At 40.3% G+C, this 16,755-nt stretch overlaps 1 protein-coding gene across 2 annotated transcripts in view; it reads right to left on the bottom strand.

Annotated features, from left to right (window-relative positions):
• LOC136874134 (ejaculatory bulb-specific protein 3) overlaps positions 1-16,438 on the bottom strand; it is a 50,107-nt gene extending 33,669 nt beyond the window's left edge. The window contains exons 1-2 of one of the 2 annotated variants that reach the window (XM_068227666.1): positions 16,218-16,438; positions 10,990-11,206 (exon numbers count right to left, since the gene is read on the bottom strand). In XM_068227666.1, the coding sequence (XP_068083767.1) occupies positions 11,010-11,206; positions 16,218-16,413 (393 nt within the window). In that variant the 5' untranslated portion in view covers positions 16,414-16,438 and the 3' untranslated portion in view covers positions 10,990-11,009. Of the gene's footprint in view, positions 1-10,904; positions 11,207-16,217 lie in introns of those variants that run through there. The other variant, XM_067147693.2, reaches the window with a different exon arrangement.
• Positions 16,439-16,755: the final 317 nt, after the last annotated feature.

Genomic DNA, 16,755 nt, shown 5'->3' with positions numbered 1-16,755 from the left:
CTTGCAATGAAAGCTTCGCCATTTAAGTATCAAAAACAGTCTTCAGTCTCGCCTCTGCCGCTAGGGTTCTTTGTGCTGTAAACTGCTTCCATCTCTTTTAAAGTGTACCCCTTTATTTAAAAACAAATCGCAGAATTATATCTGTTTCTAGTTCTGAGGAAAGGTTTTATGACTCAAACGCACCTCATAAGATCGCACACCGATAAATCCACCACACCCTTCCATATCTGCAGGTTATTTCTTTGATCTCATTCACTTAACCCTTGGTTATCATCGCGATATCATCAGTCTCGTAAAACTAAAAGTTTCTTAGGTTCATTCATTCGTACCTATACCCGGTGACACACCTAAATATTTTACCCCAAATATTTGAAATGGATTGCTGTTGATGTACTGTTTTCACAGAAATGAAGTGCAATCCAGGGCTCATAATTGTATCGCATACTCGGTTTCTATACTTTTTAGAGTGTGCATTATTTTAGAAACTTACGTTTTCAAATGGAAGTATGATTAGGAATATTATCAAATTGAAAATAAATTAATGAGAAGGGCTACAACATCGAAATACCACAAAAAATTCATGAATAGCATTACATTGACTGGTAATTGTTGTGTTGTCCTTTGTTTCGTCTGCTGCCACTCATCTCCGATAAATCGTTGCATGCCATTCCTCTGGTTCATACATGTCCTGATAACTACTGGATCGGGCGAGTTGGCCGTGCTGTTAGGAGCGCGCAGCTGTAAGCCCGCATCCGGGAAATAGTGGGTTCGAACCCCACTGTCGGTAGCCCTGAAAATGGTCTTCAGTGGTTTCCCATTTTCACTCCAGGCAAATGCTGGGGGCTGTACCTTAATTAAGGCCACGGCTTCTTCCTTCCCACTCATAGGCCTTTCCTATCCCGTCGTCGCCATAACACCTATCTGTGTCGGTGCGACGTAAAGCAACTAGCCAAAAAGGTAACTACTGGTAGGTGACCCGCTGGTTCATCTTAGTATTCCAGTTCGATTCTTACCATGAGGCAAACATTAGCCATTTAATGGAAAACGATAGAGCAGTGTTCACCACTGTCTGCGGTCGATTTATTCCAACTCTAGAACTTGGCATTGCTGGAACACAAAGTAGTACTGGTCGTGAAAATTGAGAAACCGTACCCGTTTTTCACTTGATCTAGCATATCATGTGATAGCGCTTATTTTAACAGCGACCTTCAGTCGGTTTTTGCTTTATTTAGCGTATGGCTACATTACTAAAATATATACAATTATTATCTCATATTCAATTACAAACTAAATCCAGGCCTCGAATGTAGTTTATTGATCCCTGCGTCATAACAAGGCTGTTGGATCGCCAGGTGAAGCTTTCAGAGCACATTCTTCGACTATATGGTGAACATTCTGCTTTCGAGCAACACAGTCATAACTTGGAGAAGTTATTTCCTTCCACTCGTATAGAATTTCGGCACACCTGCCAGTGTAGGTTCTTATTGGTTAAGGACCGACCAGATCTTGGATGGCAATTAAAAGCCAGGTGGCTTGGACGATATGCACGGCATCCTTAGTTGTTCCGTCCTAGCATTAATTTGACATGTGTGTTTCCAGCAGTCATTGAAATTAAATGCGTTGTCAGCTAACATCCTTGCAGTTTCCAGAAGGGGGTGACGAGAGCGAAGCCTTCCTTTACTGATTGTTGGGATGTCTGCGTGAACAGGGAGGTGAGCATTTTTCTGTAGCTTTTTGTACTCCCGTACAATGCCCTCTTCCGCCGCATAGAAAGAGGTGTTATGTGTGTAAGTATGGGTAACCAGAAATTAGGTGTAGGTCAGCTCCAAAGCTGAACTACGGAGTGTCGATGCTGAGGATCCGTATGATGTGCCACAGAGTTTCTGGAGTATGTTTTTTCGAGTTTTTATTTAGCCACTGTTCTTACTAGGTACTGTTTGTAGATGAGCGTTCTCTCAAGCGCGACCCCTAGATATTTTCGGGTTTGTGTTATGCCCGAGTAGCCTTCCTTGAAAGTAGACCTTGAGCACTTTGTTGGCCAACTTGTTGTTTAGGTGAAACGGTGAGATATCTGTCTTAGCGACACTTGGCTGAAACCTCCATTTACGGAAATATTCACTAATAATTGTTAAATAATGGGTCAATACGGACTCGGTAACTTCACGATCTCTATGGCACATTGCGAGTCGCCAGTCGTCAGCATACCGAATCTTTCTTGTTATGGTTTCAGGCATGTGTGATATGTACAAACTGAACAGGAGAGGGGCTAGGTCAGATCCTTGTGACTGTCCGTTGTTTAGATTCATCCGTGAACTCATCATTTTGCCCATTATTACTTTGAAACAACTGTTCCTGAGCGTTTCGTTGATGAGATTGCCAGTCGGTTTATATTGTATTATGATACGAATACTGACGTCATTGTATTGGCCAGTGTGTAGTTCAGTTTAAAGTTTGTCAGTGTCTGTCACACGAATACAGGTAAATGAAAGGGTGGATTTTAATGAAAATTGTTATTTCAGTTTAGAACAAGGTCGAGTAAAACCTTAGCTATAAGTTGTTTAAAATTGTCAACTGGAGGGTTTGAAAATAGTTCGTGCCCAATTTTTGTTCTATGCCTTTTTTTCCATACAGCAAAAAAGTAATGGAAATATCAGTAGGCCTCATATAAATGTTTTCGAAAGTACGGTAACTAACTCTAGGCCTATAGATTGTAAAGACTGTTAGTATGGAGATCGTTCCGGCAACGTATTCAAGTTTTTGTATATCTGTCAGTGTTTTTAAAAAAATTAACCCGATACATTTCTTTTCTATACCGGAAAGAAGAGATCAAATCAAGATAATCAATACTGAAAAAATTATTAATAATGTAATATTTTTACGTCCCACTAACTACTTTGACGGTTGTCGGAGACGTTGAGGTCCCGAAATTTTGTCCGCGCGAGTTCGTTTATGTTACAGTAAATGTATCGACACGAGGCTGACGTATTTCAGAACTTTCAAATACCACCGGACTGAGCCAAGATCGAACGTGCTAAGTTGGGGTCAGAAAGCCAGCGCGTCAACCGTCTGAGCCACTCAGTCCGGCAATGAAAAAAATATGAAAGTTGAAGTGCTACAGAGAGCACAGAAACAAATGCGTCACGAGAAGCCACTGATAGGGAGAGGTATGTCTATTGACGAGCCTCTGGGGGACAAAAGTAGCAATAATGCGCATGCTAAGAGCATGTCCCATCAAAGACCACTACAGCTAGTTATGGTATATTAGGGTGACCAGATTACAAGCATGAAAATACAGGACACTTCGATCGAATTAATAGGTTATGCCACGTGCTCTGTAACGGAAGGTCCGGCTCCGTGGCTAAATGGTTAGGGTGCTGGCCTTTGGACAAGGGGCCCGGGTTCGATTCCCAGCAGGGTCAGGATTTTTAACCATAATTGGTTAATTTTGCTGGCACGGAGGCTGGGTGTATGTGTCGTCTTCATTATCATTTCATCCTCATCACGACGCGTAGGTCGCCTACGGGCGTTAAATCAAAAGACCTGCATCTGGCGAGCCGAACTTATACTCGGATACTCCCGGCACTAAAAGCCGTACGCCATTTTATTTGGTAACGTAAGGAAGTTAAATGAACACTGTAAACTTTAATTGAAGACTTTGATACGTATGTCAACTTTCGAGGTGGAACGGCCATACTTAAGTACTAAATATCTAGAAAGCACTATGTATTTTAACTTCGTGGCTGGATCGGTTACAGAACGGAGCGCAAGGTGTATGAGTATCGGCAACGTCGTGGTTCGAATCCAGCATAAAGCACATTTATTGATCGACAGAAGTGCTCCATTTTAGCGAGGATACAATAATAATAATTGCTATTGGTTTTAAGGGGTGCGCTCTGCCTTGGCGCACTTCCCCTAAGAATGGGTGGGAGAAGGATTGTGAAGGAAATCGACCTTGGTCTTTTATTAAGGCACCGTCCAGCCATTCGCCTTGTGGTCGTGAAAATTGGAAACCGAAGAAAATCGTCTCCAGGACGGCCAGTATAGAATTCGAATCAACAACCCACCGAATCCAAAGCACGCAAATAATAATGCACACCTTCCAGGTCACATTACAGCACTTATTTATTCACTCAGGATCAGGGTGCGGGGGGTGGGGGGCAGGGAGGCTTTTCCCCCCACCGATGAATTTATCTCAAAGGTCCCCCCCACTAAAATTGCCCAGGGGGGATTTTTTATTATAAAATGAGGAAAATGTAACATATTACTGAAATCAGTGTTTTTTTACTGTGCATATTTTCATAAAAACAACAATAATAATACAGATAAGATAGAAATAATTGGATGATTGCCACACCTTGAGCAATAAAACAACGCAGCGATGGCGATTCCGCACATGCAGCCTATTTTTCATGTTTCACTCTGGCAAGTCCATCTGAAACCCGGGAATAATTTTCCATTGAACATCATTCTTATCATAACAACAGAATTCAAATAAAAACATTTTAATTTTACATTTTTCAGGGGTAGGGGGTAATTTACTTACAAGGGAATTATATACCTCCTCCCCGGCCGGGTACTGCTTCAAATAAATACCAGTAGTTAAGCCCTATGATACTTCTTCTTGCCCCCCCCCCACCATTTTTTCCGATTTCGCACCCTGCTCAGGATGTATTCCTATGAAGAGTACTTTCAATTGTTGCTAATTTATGGAGAAAGTTCGGTGGCATAAAAATGTAAAGCTCCGTAATGGTAAAACGTGGTCAACATTTCGAACACTTGTTACTCTGAATATGCAAGGCACCCTACTTCCCTAATACAGATACCTACTCTCGTCGTAGTGTAATATGGTTACTGAACACCGGATAAAGACGGTCCCTTTTCAAGGCCAAATAGAAAGTCACTTTTTGGAACAGGAAGATATGCGTCCATATACAGTGATGTAAACGGCGTTAATAGAAACAAAAAATGTAGCAGCCTGCGATTCGAACCTGTTACAAAAGCTGGACTGATGCATCAGCAGTAATACGTAGTTCGGTCAACTTAGCTACCGCCAGCCACGGTAGTCATTATGGACACTTCGTTTCCAACGTTAGATAGTGTTATTCGCAGCTGTAATCGTTTCCCACATTCATTGCAGTTTAAGTAATAGAAATAATACTGCCGCTAATGATTTGTACCATATTCGCGAGCATTATATAATAATATGGTTGTACCAAGGCCATAAAGAAGAAGGTACTAATGTTTTTCAGATGACTATGATATACGCATTAGTTGGGTTACCTATCTCCGAAAAAATAAGAGGCTGCTGAACCACCCGGTATATACTGTAGAAAACCAGTACTGATTATTAATTTTTTTTGATTCGTTGTGCCTAAGTGTAGAGGGCGTTTGAACTTATTTTGCACAATGTTTCTTCTTCTTTTCATCTCAGTATCTCTTCATTTTTCCACTGTGTTCCTTTCTGCGTGTTTCTGTCCCAGCCTGTATTTTTCTTGTTGGTTTCTCTGCAAATTTATGTTTGTTTACTAGGCTTCTAAATTTCATTCTATCTTGAATGGTTTCGTCCTCAATACGCATTTCTTGTAGATCTTCATGAATTTCTGCTAACCAATTGTTGCGGATTTTCAGGGTTAGAGCTAGATTTAGAATGTTCTTTGTCAGCCTGTTGTTATCCATTCTGCGTAGGTGTCCGTAGAATTTTAGTTGTCTCTTTCTGATGGTATCTGTGATTTTTTCTGTGAATTGAAATATTTCGTGTGGTTTCTTTTTCATACAAATTCCATTTTCGAACTTTGGTCCTAGGATTTTTCTGAGAATTTTCCTCTCTTGTTTCTCAATGCTTTTCATTTGTGACCTGCCGCCAATGATCAGTGTTTCAGATGCATAAAGTGCCACTGGTTTGATGACTGTATTGTAGTGTCGCAATTTTATATTTTTTTGATATACATCTTTTGTTGTATCTGTTCCATGTGATTTTGTAAGCCCTTTGCAGTTTAGCAATTCTTTCTTTGTTAGCTTCCTGATTTAACCCTGCTGGCTGAATAATTTCATCTATATACTTGAATTTGTCTACTTGGGAAATTATTCCACATTTGTTGATTAATGGTTGATTGTCGAATCTTGATTTATTCCTTCCATAAACTGCGTCTTTTCAAATGAAATTTGAAGTTCGGTTTTTGCAGCTATTTCATGCAAATTTTCTATGGAGTGGATTGCTTCTTGTTTGTTGTTCGAAAAGATCGCAAGGTCATCTGCGAAAGCTAAGCAATCAAGGTGAATTTTGTCTTTAAGAAGTCTGCCAATGTTTATACCTTTAGTTTCTTTTTTCCATTTACGAATCACTTTTTCCAAAACTAAATTGAATAGTAGTGGGGATAGTCCATCTCCCTGTCGGACACCAGTTCTGATTTCGAACGGTTCAGAAATTTCTCCCAAGAACTTAACTTTTGATGTTGTGTTGGTCAGAGTTTGTTTAATCAATTCCCTCGTTTTCCTGTCGACTTGAAATTCCTCTATTATTATTATTATTATTATTATTATTATTATTATTATTATTATTATTATTATTATTATTATTATCTTCTCTGTTAATCTGTTTACCCTCCAGAGTTGGTTATTCCCTTGGACTCAGCGAGGGATCCCACCTCTACCGCCTCAAGGGCAGTGTCCTAGAGCGTGAGACATTGGGTCTGGGGATAAAACTGGGGAGAATGACCAGTACCTCACCCAGGCGGCCTCACCTGCTTTGCTCAACAGGTGCCTTGTGGGAGGATAGGAAGATTGGAAGGGATAGACAAGGAAGAGGGAAGGAAGCGACCGTGGCTTTACGTTAGGTACTGTGGCCGTTCACGACACCGTCAATAGCATTTCATGATACCCTGTGAATGCAATATGCCATTTTCCGTGCCATTCTGTGATAATTAGTGCCATAAATAGCACATTTTACACTATACGGGGAACGAGTGACTTGCTGATACCTAGCGAGACGGGAGTCTCATTACGCGCACTTAGCGAAAACAGGGCGTTCGCCAGTCAGTACTTGAAAAACGCGCTCTCTGTGCAAGAGTGAGCAGAGAACAGGCACGCATCACGTGATCAAAGACCTAGTCAGAGGGATGTGTTAACCCGTGAAAATATAATTCTCTGTGAATTTCCCTGCATATCCATTGATGCCAACTGAGAGACTTCAGTTGTTATTAATAATAATAACAGAGATTTGGAAATATGCGATGGATATTTACGATCTGAGAGCCAGATATTCAGTCTTTTCAAGCTTTCAGTCTTATGCTGTCTTGCATTTAGTCGTGCGGTTATTCGGTCTTTCAAACATTTAGTCCTTGTTAAGTGTTACAAACAGTTTTATTCAGTGCTGTAGTAATGTGGTGTTTTCATCGTAGTGCGCAGTGCAAGTGCTTGTACCCAGTGATCTGTGGGGCAAGGTGCTGATTACCGCCCTGAGTAAATTAATTATTCATGCACTACGAGTTGTAAATCATTCTATTGATTGTAAAGTTCAGTGTTGTGTGTAAAATCACAAAAGTTAGTAAAATGGTGTTATTCGCCTACAGTGAACCGTGTGGCAATTCGGCGACGTTTATTTATGCACAGGTAAATGTGACATAAGTAAAATATGGTCAATCAGAGAAAGTGAAGTGCCATAGAAACACACATAACGTCACGACAATAGAGTCCGGAAGTGAACTTGATGAAAGAAATAGCGGATTACATGTAATAATAATAAATGGGCAGCATCTGCTGAGAACGTAAAAACGCAGTGAGTAACATGTCGTACGTGTAAAAGTGCCGTGAACTAGGCAAACATCAGATCGTTAACACTCAGGGTGTTACACTAGATAAACTTTGTGTATCCAGAGACAGTGCAGGGGTGTTCGTGATGCTTCAGTATCTAGCTGAGTGTTAATCAATCAATCAATCAATCAATCAATCAATCAATCAATCAATCAATCAATCAATCAATCAATCAATCAATCAATCAATCAATCAATCAATCAATCAATCAATCAATCAGTCAATCAATCAATCAATCAATCAATCAATACTGATCTGCATTTAGGGCAGTCGCCCAGGTGGCAAATTCCCTATCTGTTGTTTTCCTAGCCTTTTCCTAAAATTTCAAAGAAATTGGAAATTTATTGAACATCTCCCTTGGTAAGTTATTTCAATCCCTAACTCCCCTTCCTATAAATGAATATTTGCCCCAATTTGTCCTCTTGAATTCCAACTTTATCTTCATACTGTGATCCTTCCTACTTTTAAAGACGTCGCTCAAACTTATTCGTCTACTAATGTCATTCCACGCGATCTCTCCGCTGACAGCTCGGAACATACCATTTAGTCGAGCAGCTCGTCTTCTTTCTCCCAATTCTTCCCAGCCCAAACTTTGCAATATTTTTGTAACGCTACTCTTTTGTCGGAAATCACCCAGAACAAATCGAGCTGCTTTTCTTTGGATTTTTTCCAGTTCTTGAATCAGGTAATCTTGGTGAGGGTCCCATACACTGGAACCATACTCTAGTTGGGGTCTTACCAGAGACTTCTTTACGTGCTATTAAATCTACCTACACGAGGCTGACGTGTTTGAGCACCTTCAAATACCACCGGACAGAGCCAGGACCGAACCTGCCAAGTTCGGGTCAGAAGGCCAATGGTATAGAAGTGAATGGTGTGAAAAGCCACGTTGAATGTTTTACCAAATAAATAGGCTTCTCAGTTATAAATATTGTGCTAATAGAGTGTAATAATAATAATAATAATAATAATAATAATAATAATAATAATAATAATAATAATAATAATAATAATAATAATAATAATAATAATAATAATAATAATAATAATAATAATAATAATGAATATTGAATTTTCACGACCGCGTTGTAATCGAAACCGACTTTCTACCTATTAGGTCGTGTTACGTACATTTAGTACGTGTTGAAGAGATGTTAAGTACAGAACAAAAATGGCCAACCAGACACCAGTGTGATCCGACGCGAAATCGGGAGATTGTGGGTTCGGATCCCACTGGTGTCTGGTTGGCCATTTTTGTTCTGTGCTTAACATCACTTCAACACGTACTAAATGTACGTAACACGACCTAATAGGTTGAAAGTCGGTTTCGAATAATAATAATAATTAGAGCGTATAGCCTCCAGAGAGACCTGGTGCAGTTCTTTTGAGTTGACTCCTCATAGGCGACCTGTGCGTCTATGAAAACGTGATCCTACCTATTATGAATTCGAATGCGTAAGACAACCAGTCCCTGAACCATCGGAATTAACCAATGAAGGTTTAAATTTCCGGCTCGGCCGGAAATAAAACCCGTGACCCCATGGATTAAAGGCCAGGAAATAGACACTTAATGGAAATAACTATAAGTACCTAGGAGTTAATGCTGTATGTCGAAAGATCTTCACTGGGGTATTAACATTAACGAGGTTGTCAATTGAGGTTGAATATCTCGTTTATATGACTTTGAGGAATTTTAGGGGTTTGTAGTAGGGATGCAAAGGACAGGACGTACATTATAAGTCACAGAGACTCCTATTAGAGTACGTTCCCGTTGTATTCGAGAACTAGAAAAGATAGAAAGCGTAGCAACAAGATTTGTTTTGAGTAAATGGAGTAGTCTTACGAAATTGTTGCAATGTTTGGACATGGAAGACTTGGTAGCAGCTCGACTAAGCGATATGCTCCGAGCTTTTTCTTTTTTTTTTTTTTAATTTTACTTTAGGTTTCACCGGCACACATAGGTCTTATGGCGACGATGGGATAGAGAAGGGCTAGGAGTGGGAAGGAAGCAGCCGTGACTTTAAGAATTCATTTTCAGGGCTGCAGACAGTGGGGTTCGGACCCACTATCTCCCAGATGCAAGCTAAGAGCTTTGCGCCCCTAACCGCAAGGCCAACTCGCCCGGCATGCTCCAAGCTGTCAGTGAAGAGATGGAGTGGAATGACGACAGTAGAAGAATGGGCTTAAATGGAGTGTTTAAAAGTGAGAGTGAGCATAATCTCTACATTTAAAAGCGAAACCGAGCAAGTGGTCGTGCTGTAAGTGTCGCACAGCTGTGAGCTTGCATTCGGGAGATAGTGGGTTCGAACCACACTACCGGGAGCCCTCAAGATGGTTTTCGATGGTTTCCCATTTTCACACCAGGAACATTCTGGGGATGTACCTTAATCAAGGCCACGGCCGCTTCCTTCCAACTCCTTACCCTTACCTATCCTATTGCCTTCATTAGACCTATCTGTGTCGGTGCGACGTAATGCAAATTATAATGTATATATAAAAGAGGAATCCACGACTCACTTATTCACTCATCACTATTTCTCAGACTTACCATGAAGCTACATGGCAGAAATTTTGCTTGTTATGTAATTAGAAAAAGTAGTAGGCCTATACGGGATGTTTTTTGTTAAAGGGAGTGAAATTTGGGTAAGTACCCTAAGCGGAGCATCATTATACCACACAAAGATGGATATCAACACTGCTAACAATTTTTCTCGTTTTTTTCATTTCGCTTTACGTCGCACCAACACAGATAGGTCTTATGGGGACGATCGGATAGGAAAGGGCTAGGATTGGAAGGAAGTTGCCGTGGCCTTAATTATGGTACAGCCCCAGCATTTTCCTGGTGTGAAAATAGGAAACCATGGAAATCCATCTTCAAGGCTGCCGACAGTGTGGTTCGAACCCACTATCTCCCGCATTCAGTGTCACAGCTGCGCTCCTCTAACCGCACGCCAAACTGGCCCGGTTTGCTAACAAATGGACGAAAGTGAAAAATAACATGATTATTGGGGTAGAAGTCGCAGCTGTGTACGTTAACACCCGTGCAGCACTAGGCTGGCTTTATTAAACTAAAATATAGATTTAAGGACTTTACATTCATTATAAAGGTTAAAAGTGTTTTATTTTCAAATTATCTACAAAATCAACAAGTATTGTTGTGAAGGAATTTTCAAGTTTTGCCTCTACACTCGATCAGTGTTTTACACGTTGATGCCGCGCTTCCTGGCTTCCTCCTCGTACTTCTTGGTGTACGCTCCTGTGGGGTCCCACTTGGCCTTCAACTTCTTCCAGGAGTCAGCGTTGTTCTCGATGATCCATTTGATGACCTTCTCTGCCTTCTCCTTCTGTTTGTCGGTACATTTCTTACATTCAGTAGCCAGAGCATCAGGAAGGGCACCTGGAACATAACAATAAGAGAATTAGTACAATGTCGCATAAACACAAATAGTTGTTAATTTACGTTATTAATTTTAATTACAATTTGTATCTCATGTGAAATTTTCATTTAAAAATTTGTGGCACTGCTTTTAATGTACTGCAGTAGTGTAATGTTCCGAAAACCCTGGGAGAGACACACATGCTGCCCTATAACTTACTCGCTCCAACCCCTTCACCTTATCTACAGTATGTCTGAATTGACATGTCCACTTATAATTATAGTCCTTTTTCTACTACATCTCGTTTTATCTCCTAGATCATTGGTCGATTTCAACAAAACAGACTCCTCTATTTTTGTCTGTCTCTCACATCCTCGTCCCGAAATCCTTTCTCCCTTACGTCATCCGCAGTCCTTTTCGTCATCTTCTGTCTTCCTCTTGATCTGTTTCTCATCACCAGATTATCCAAAGATTTCTTCGTGGTCATTGTTTCCTCCTTTTTTTTTTGCTAGGGGCTTTACGTCGCGCCGACACAGATAGGTCTTATGGCGACGATGGGATAGGAAAGGCCTAGGAGTTGGAAGGAAGCGGCCGTGGCCTTAATTAAGGTACAGCCCCAGCATTTGCCTGGTGTGAAAATGGGAAACCACGGAAAACCATTTTCAGGGCTGCCGATAATGGGATTCGAACCTACTATCTCCCGGATGCAAGCTCACAGCCGCACGCCTCTACGTGCACGGCCAACTCGCCCGGTTGTTTCCTCCTACCATACAATATGCCTATAGCATTTCAATCTGCTTTCCTCATCTTATCCGTGATGACAATCAATAACTTGAGCTTTTTTCCTGCCTTTTACACGGAGGCCTCCGGGTCGATTCCCGGCCAAGTAAGGGATTTTACCTGGATGTGAGGACTGCTAGGAGGACCACCCTTTCTACGTGATTACAATTGAGGAGCTCCGTGGCGGTGAGATAGCGGCCCCGCTCTAGAAATCCAATAATAACGGCCGAGAGGATTCGTCATGCTGACCACATAACACCCCATAATCTGCAGGCCTTCGGGCTGAACAGTGGTCACTTGGTAGTCCATTGGTCTTCGGGGCCGTTGTGACATGCGGGGTTTCATTCTTTAGCATTTTCCTCAGTGACACGGTCATCATCCATCTCAATCGTAAATATTTCTAATATATCCCATCCATTTTTCCTATTGTCGATATTTTTCGCAATGAATCAAATCTGTCGGAACTATTTGCTAATGTATCCAGTCTTATTTCCTATTTCCTAGGTATTTTTTATGAATCAGTTCTCTCGTAACTATTTTCTAACATATCCGGTATTTTTTTTGTATTGCCCATATTTTCCTCCATGAATCATTTTTCTTGTTGTACTTATTTTCCTGTTCCTACTCCGAAGGTACACATTCTCTCCCTCTCTCTCTTTCACATTCCTTTCATTAATGGCCCCTCACGTGCTTTATCCCCTCTCTCATTTTTTGAAAGTTTAGAAATATTCTTCTTCCTTCTTGAGTAGTACGGTTGATCGTCTTAATTTAAATCCTCCTGATACTGATGTTACCAGTGGTTAAACAGAAAAGGCACTCAACAACTTACCTAGAAAATTAAGGAAGGAAAAGAGGATATTTGTCGCCAGGAAGTACGAAGGTCCCAGGTAAACTAATGAGATGTCTGTTGAGAGACTTCCTGGCTTTGTAACTCCAGGTTCGGCCAAAAACTACCCTGGTTGTATCCCCATCATCTGGTCCAGGTAAAAGGGAAATCCGATTCATTGACTGAATGGTCAGCATTGCGACCTTCGTTTCAGAGGCTCCTGGGTTCGATTATCAAGGGAAAGGCATCCGGTCGAAGAGCACGGCGAAATCCAAAGTTCGCGCCTTTGACCTTAAAGTATCAAAATGCGGGGACAATGGCATAACAACAAGAATAAAATATAAATGAGTTAGAGTCTGAATAGCTATAGAAAACAGATTGCTTCAGTGCTGTACACTAATCACTCCAGTTAAGATTACTAACATCCTGAGGGAGGGCGCTATTTGATTCTGACATGGAATAATCCAGGAGTGAAATGTTGTGCTTTCTTAACAAATCGGTTCAATGAGAATCGCAACTGAGTTGATAATTATATATTATCTGCAATGACTGTCTTACATTTATTTTACTAATTAACACCTGTTTAACGAAGTAGCTCATAATATTTACAGTTTCACACAACAAACAAAATGAAGTGTAGTAATGAGTAATAATCGGGGAATATAGCACATTAAATTGATCAAATTTTGCTCATTAACAGTCGCTCACCAATTATAAGTGTTGTACCGTTGAACACCTATGCTGGGGGTCAGCAAACAAACCCCAAGATTTTCATGTATATTCCGTTACCTAAGACATACAAATTATACATTAGACCACATTACTTTCTTAGTTAGGGGTCATGGTTGTAACATGTTCCTGTGTTCCTGGCTGACTTAGTGGAATTTGAAAGAAGGTTGAAAAAAACCCGCAACCCCATGGCATTGTTGTTGGCGTGTTAAACGTATCCTTTGGACTCACAGTATCACGTGACTAAATTAATTTAACTAAGCCATAATGTCTGTTTCAGCAGAACTCCTCTTTTGTTACTAGATAGCAGCACAATCGGAATATAGAAATAGGTAGGCAGGTCATCTAGATAACACCACTCAATATTTTCATCACTGCGGAATTCTGTAATTCGGCTTCTCGCTGTTTTGGTTTCCCAAATAAATAAATAAATAAATAAATAAATAAATAAATAAATAAATAAATAAATAAATTCTGTCAACGGTAGCTGATGCCATACTATTATTATTAGCAGTAGTAGAACAAGACGTAGTACGATGTTAAACATATAACAGAATAAAAGTAAAGTATATATTTCGTTAATAATCATATATTTCATAGAAAGCGTTGTGTGTGTGATGTGTAATAACGTCCAGATTCCCAGTAAACCTGCCCTGCCCAAATTTTCAATTTTCCTTATACTTTTTTTTAAAGAGGAAAGCAACCATTTATACTCATAGAAATTCGCCGCGATCAATCAGTTACAATTTATTATGTAATTGGTAACCTCACTTAAACATAGAGGTCATGAGTGTGACTGAAATAAGTTTCAAGGCACGTAAACAGGTTATTAGATATGCCATTGTTACTTATGGTTTAAAATTAATCTCCTATTAATAGCTGCCTTTTATGTTTAGAATTTCGTATATCAACTTATCCCACTTATAATGTATTTACTACACATATCTAAGATGAAGCAAGTGATAGGGTAGTAATTGAACGTAAACCAGTGGTGTTCAGGAATGTTATAAATACTGAACTTCTATAATTTTGTATCCATAAGGTAATTTCTACACTTGCTCGGTATTAATATGAGACTAGCCGAAGCAGTAAAGAATCATTCAGCTCACGTGGGTTCTATACCCCGACGAAAAGAGAAATATAGAAACTAGCCTTCATATTTCAGAGGTTTACTGCGATCCGCTGAGCTTGCAATACAAATAAGTGGCTAATATTCAGCTATCACTACTGGAAGAAATCTGTGACGAAAATGTATTCAAAATTTGTACGAAAGAACTAATTTTTGTTGATAACATTATATTAAATCATAGTAACCACTGCAATCCCTCCATGCAATCAATTCGTAGAGTAATATCGAAAAGCAAATAATTAATAAGAGTCATTTCGAAAATTTTAAGAATAATATTATTGACATTATTGAAGTATTGAATAAAAAGTGTTGAGCTAGTCATAAACTAAGCGAAACATGTGCTGATGTAGCAGATTTAGAGATTTGGTGGCTCTTTGGGAAGTCAGGACCAATCGTGAAGTACGACCCCTACAGCAGAGAAACATTCCAATTAACATAACTTTGTGACTAGCATTTTCCTACCGGGAGAGTTGGCCGTGCGGTTAGGAGCTCGCAGCTGTGAACTCGCATCCGGGAGGTAGTGGGTTCGAACGCCACTGCTGGCAGCCCTGAAAAGGGTTTTCCGTGGTTTCCCATTTTCATACCAGGCAAATGCTGGGGCTTCACCTCAATTAAGGCCACGGCCTAGGCCTTTCCTGTCCCATCGTCGCCATAAGACCTATCTGTGTCGGTGCGATGTAAAGCAGCTAGCAAAAGAAAAGCATTTTCCTTTTAATACTGCTCAGGATTCACATTAGTCTAATATAATACGTAAATATAGAACTTAATGTAGGCTACATTTTCCCCTTCAAAGTTTGGGTTGAAAGACTGTAACAATATATTGAGTGAGTACCTTCAGAGTTATCGACGTGAATTTAAGTTCACTTATTTAGTTATTTACGTTTTATCAGGATTGAACCACAACGTACCACATTTCTCCCAGAACGCAACAAAACAAAATCATGCAAATCTACTAGCGTATCCTATAATCGAATGTGAACTAAACAAAAAAACCAATGTATCATTGATGAGTGGTTCAGCACTGAACATAGTGATTTTTAGTGAGTAACCTCGTCTTAATTTCATTATATCTCCATGCAGACTTAGCAAGACACGGGAAATTGTTAATAATAATAATAATAATAATAATAATAATAAATTTACATCCTACTAACTATTAACTGTTTTCGTAGACATCGAGGTAACGGAATTTTGTCCCGCAGGTTTTATTTTACGTCTCAGTAAATGTACCGTCACGATACTGCCGAATTTTAGTACCCTTCAAATACCACTGGTTGAGCCAGGATCGAACCTGTGAAGTGGGCTCTGTCACCCGGCAAAATTGTTAATATCCTGACTTATTTATATCGCCGTTAGACAGCTGCACCATTCTTCTCACGTAGGTCGAACGGACCTTAAACCAGGTCTAAGATGCAGACAGAAATTCACACTTAGCCTGCAATCAAAACTAGTCCTCAAGGCTCGCCAATTCCTCCTCTGATAAATGTCATGAAGGTATCTAATTCTCATTCCATTTCCCTTTTAAGTGACTCTCACCACTATTTCTCTAATTATAGGTTGTACTCACTTCTGAGCGCCTTTCCTTCCTCTGCACAGCCCTTGTCGTCGTCAGCCAGCAGACACTCCAAGTACACCTTCCTCAAGCGCTCATTGCTGAGGATCTCGTCCACGTTGATGTTGTCCCACTTGGTGGTGTAGGTGTCCTCAGCCAGGACGACAGCCACGGTGGCGAGGAGGACGCACAGTGCCAGTACTCGGTTCATGTTGGTAGGAGAGTGTATGATGTTGTGCGACCTACACACACTTATATACCACACCTCCGTTGCGCAGAGTAAAAAGAAGGGAAAATAATCAGCCGGCAATGCAACGAACCAAGGCCGCAATGTATGTATGCGTTCATCGCAATCCGTGTTTGTTTTGTTGTTACTCCTAGAAGAAGCTTGTCTGTCACTCAAGAGAGCCGATCATTTGACCCGAAAAGAAAAAACTTAAATGTACGACGCTAATGGATTTGTCTGACATCGAAGAACTTGCTCCTTCTGGGGATGATATTGACGTCATTGAGAATTCTACTAATATTCAAACACGTTCAAAACACAAAACAA

The sequence above is a fragment of the Anabrus simplex genome, chromosome 5 (genome assembly GCF_040414725.1).
Source record: "Anabrus simplex isolate iqAnaSimp1 chromosome 5, ASM4041472v1, whole genome shotgun sequence".
In the NCBI taxonomy this organism is placed as follows: Eukaryota; Metazoa; Arthropoda; class Insecta; order Orthoptera; family Tettigoniidae; genus Anabrus; species Anabrus simplex.
This window is presented reverse-complemented; position numbering and strand designations above follow the sequence as displayed.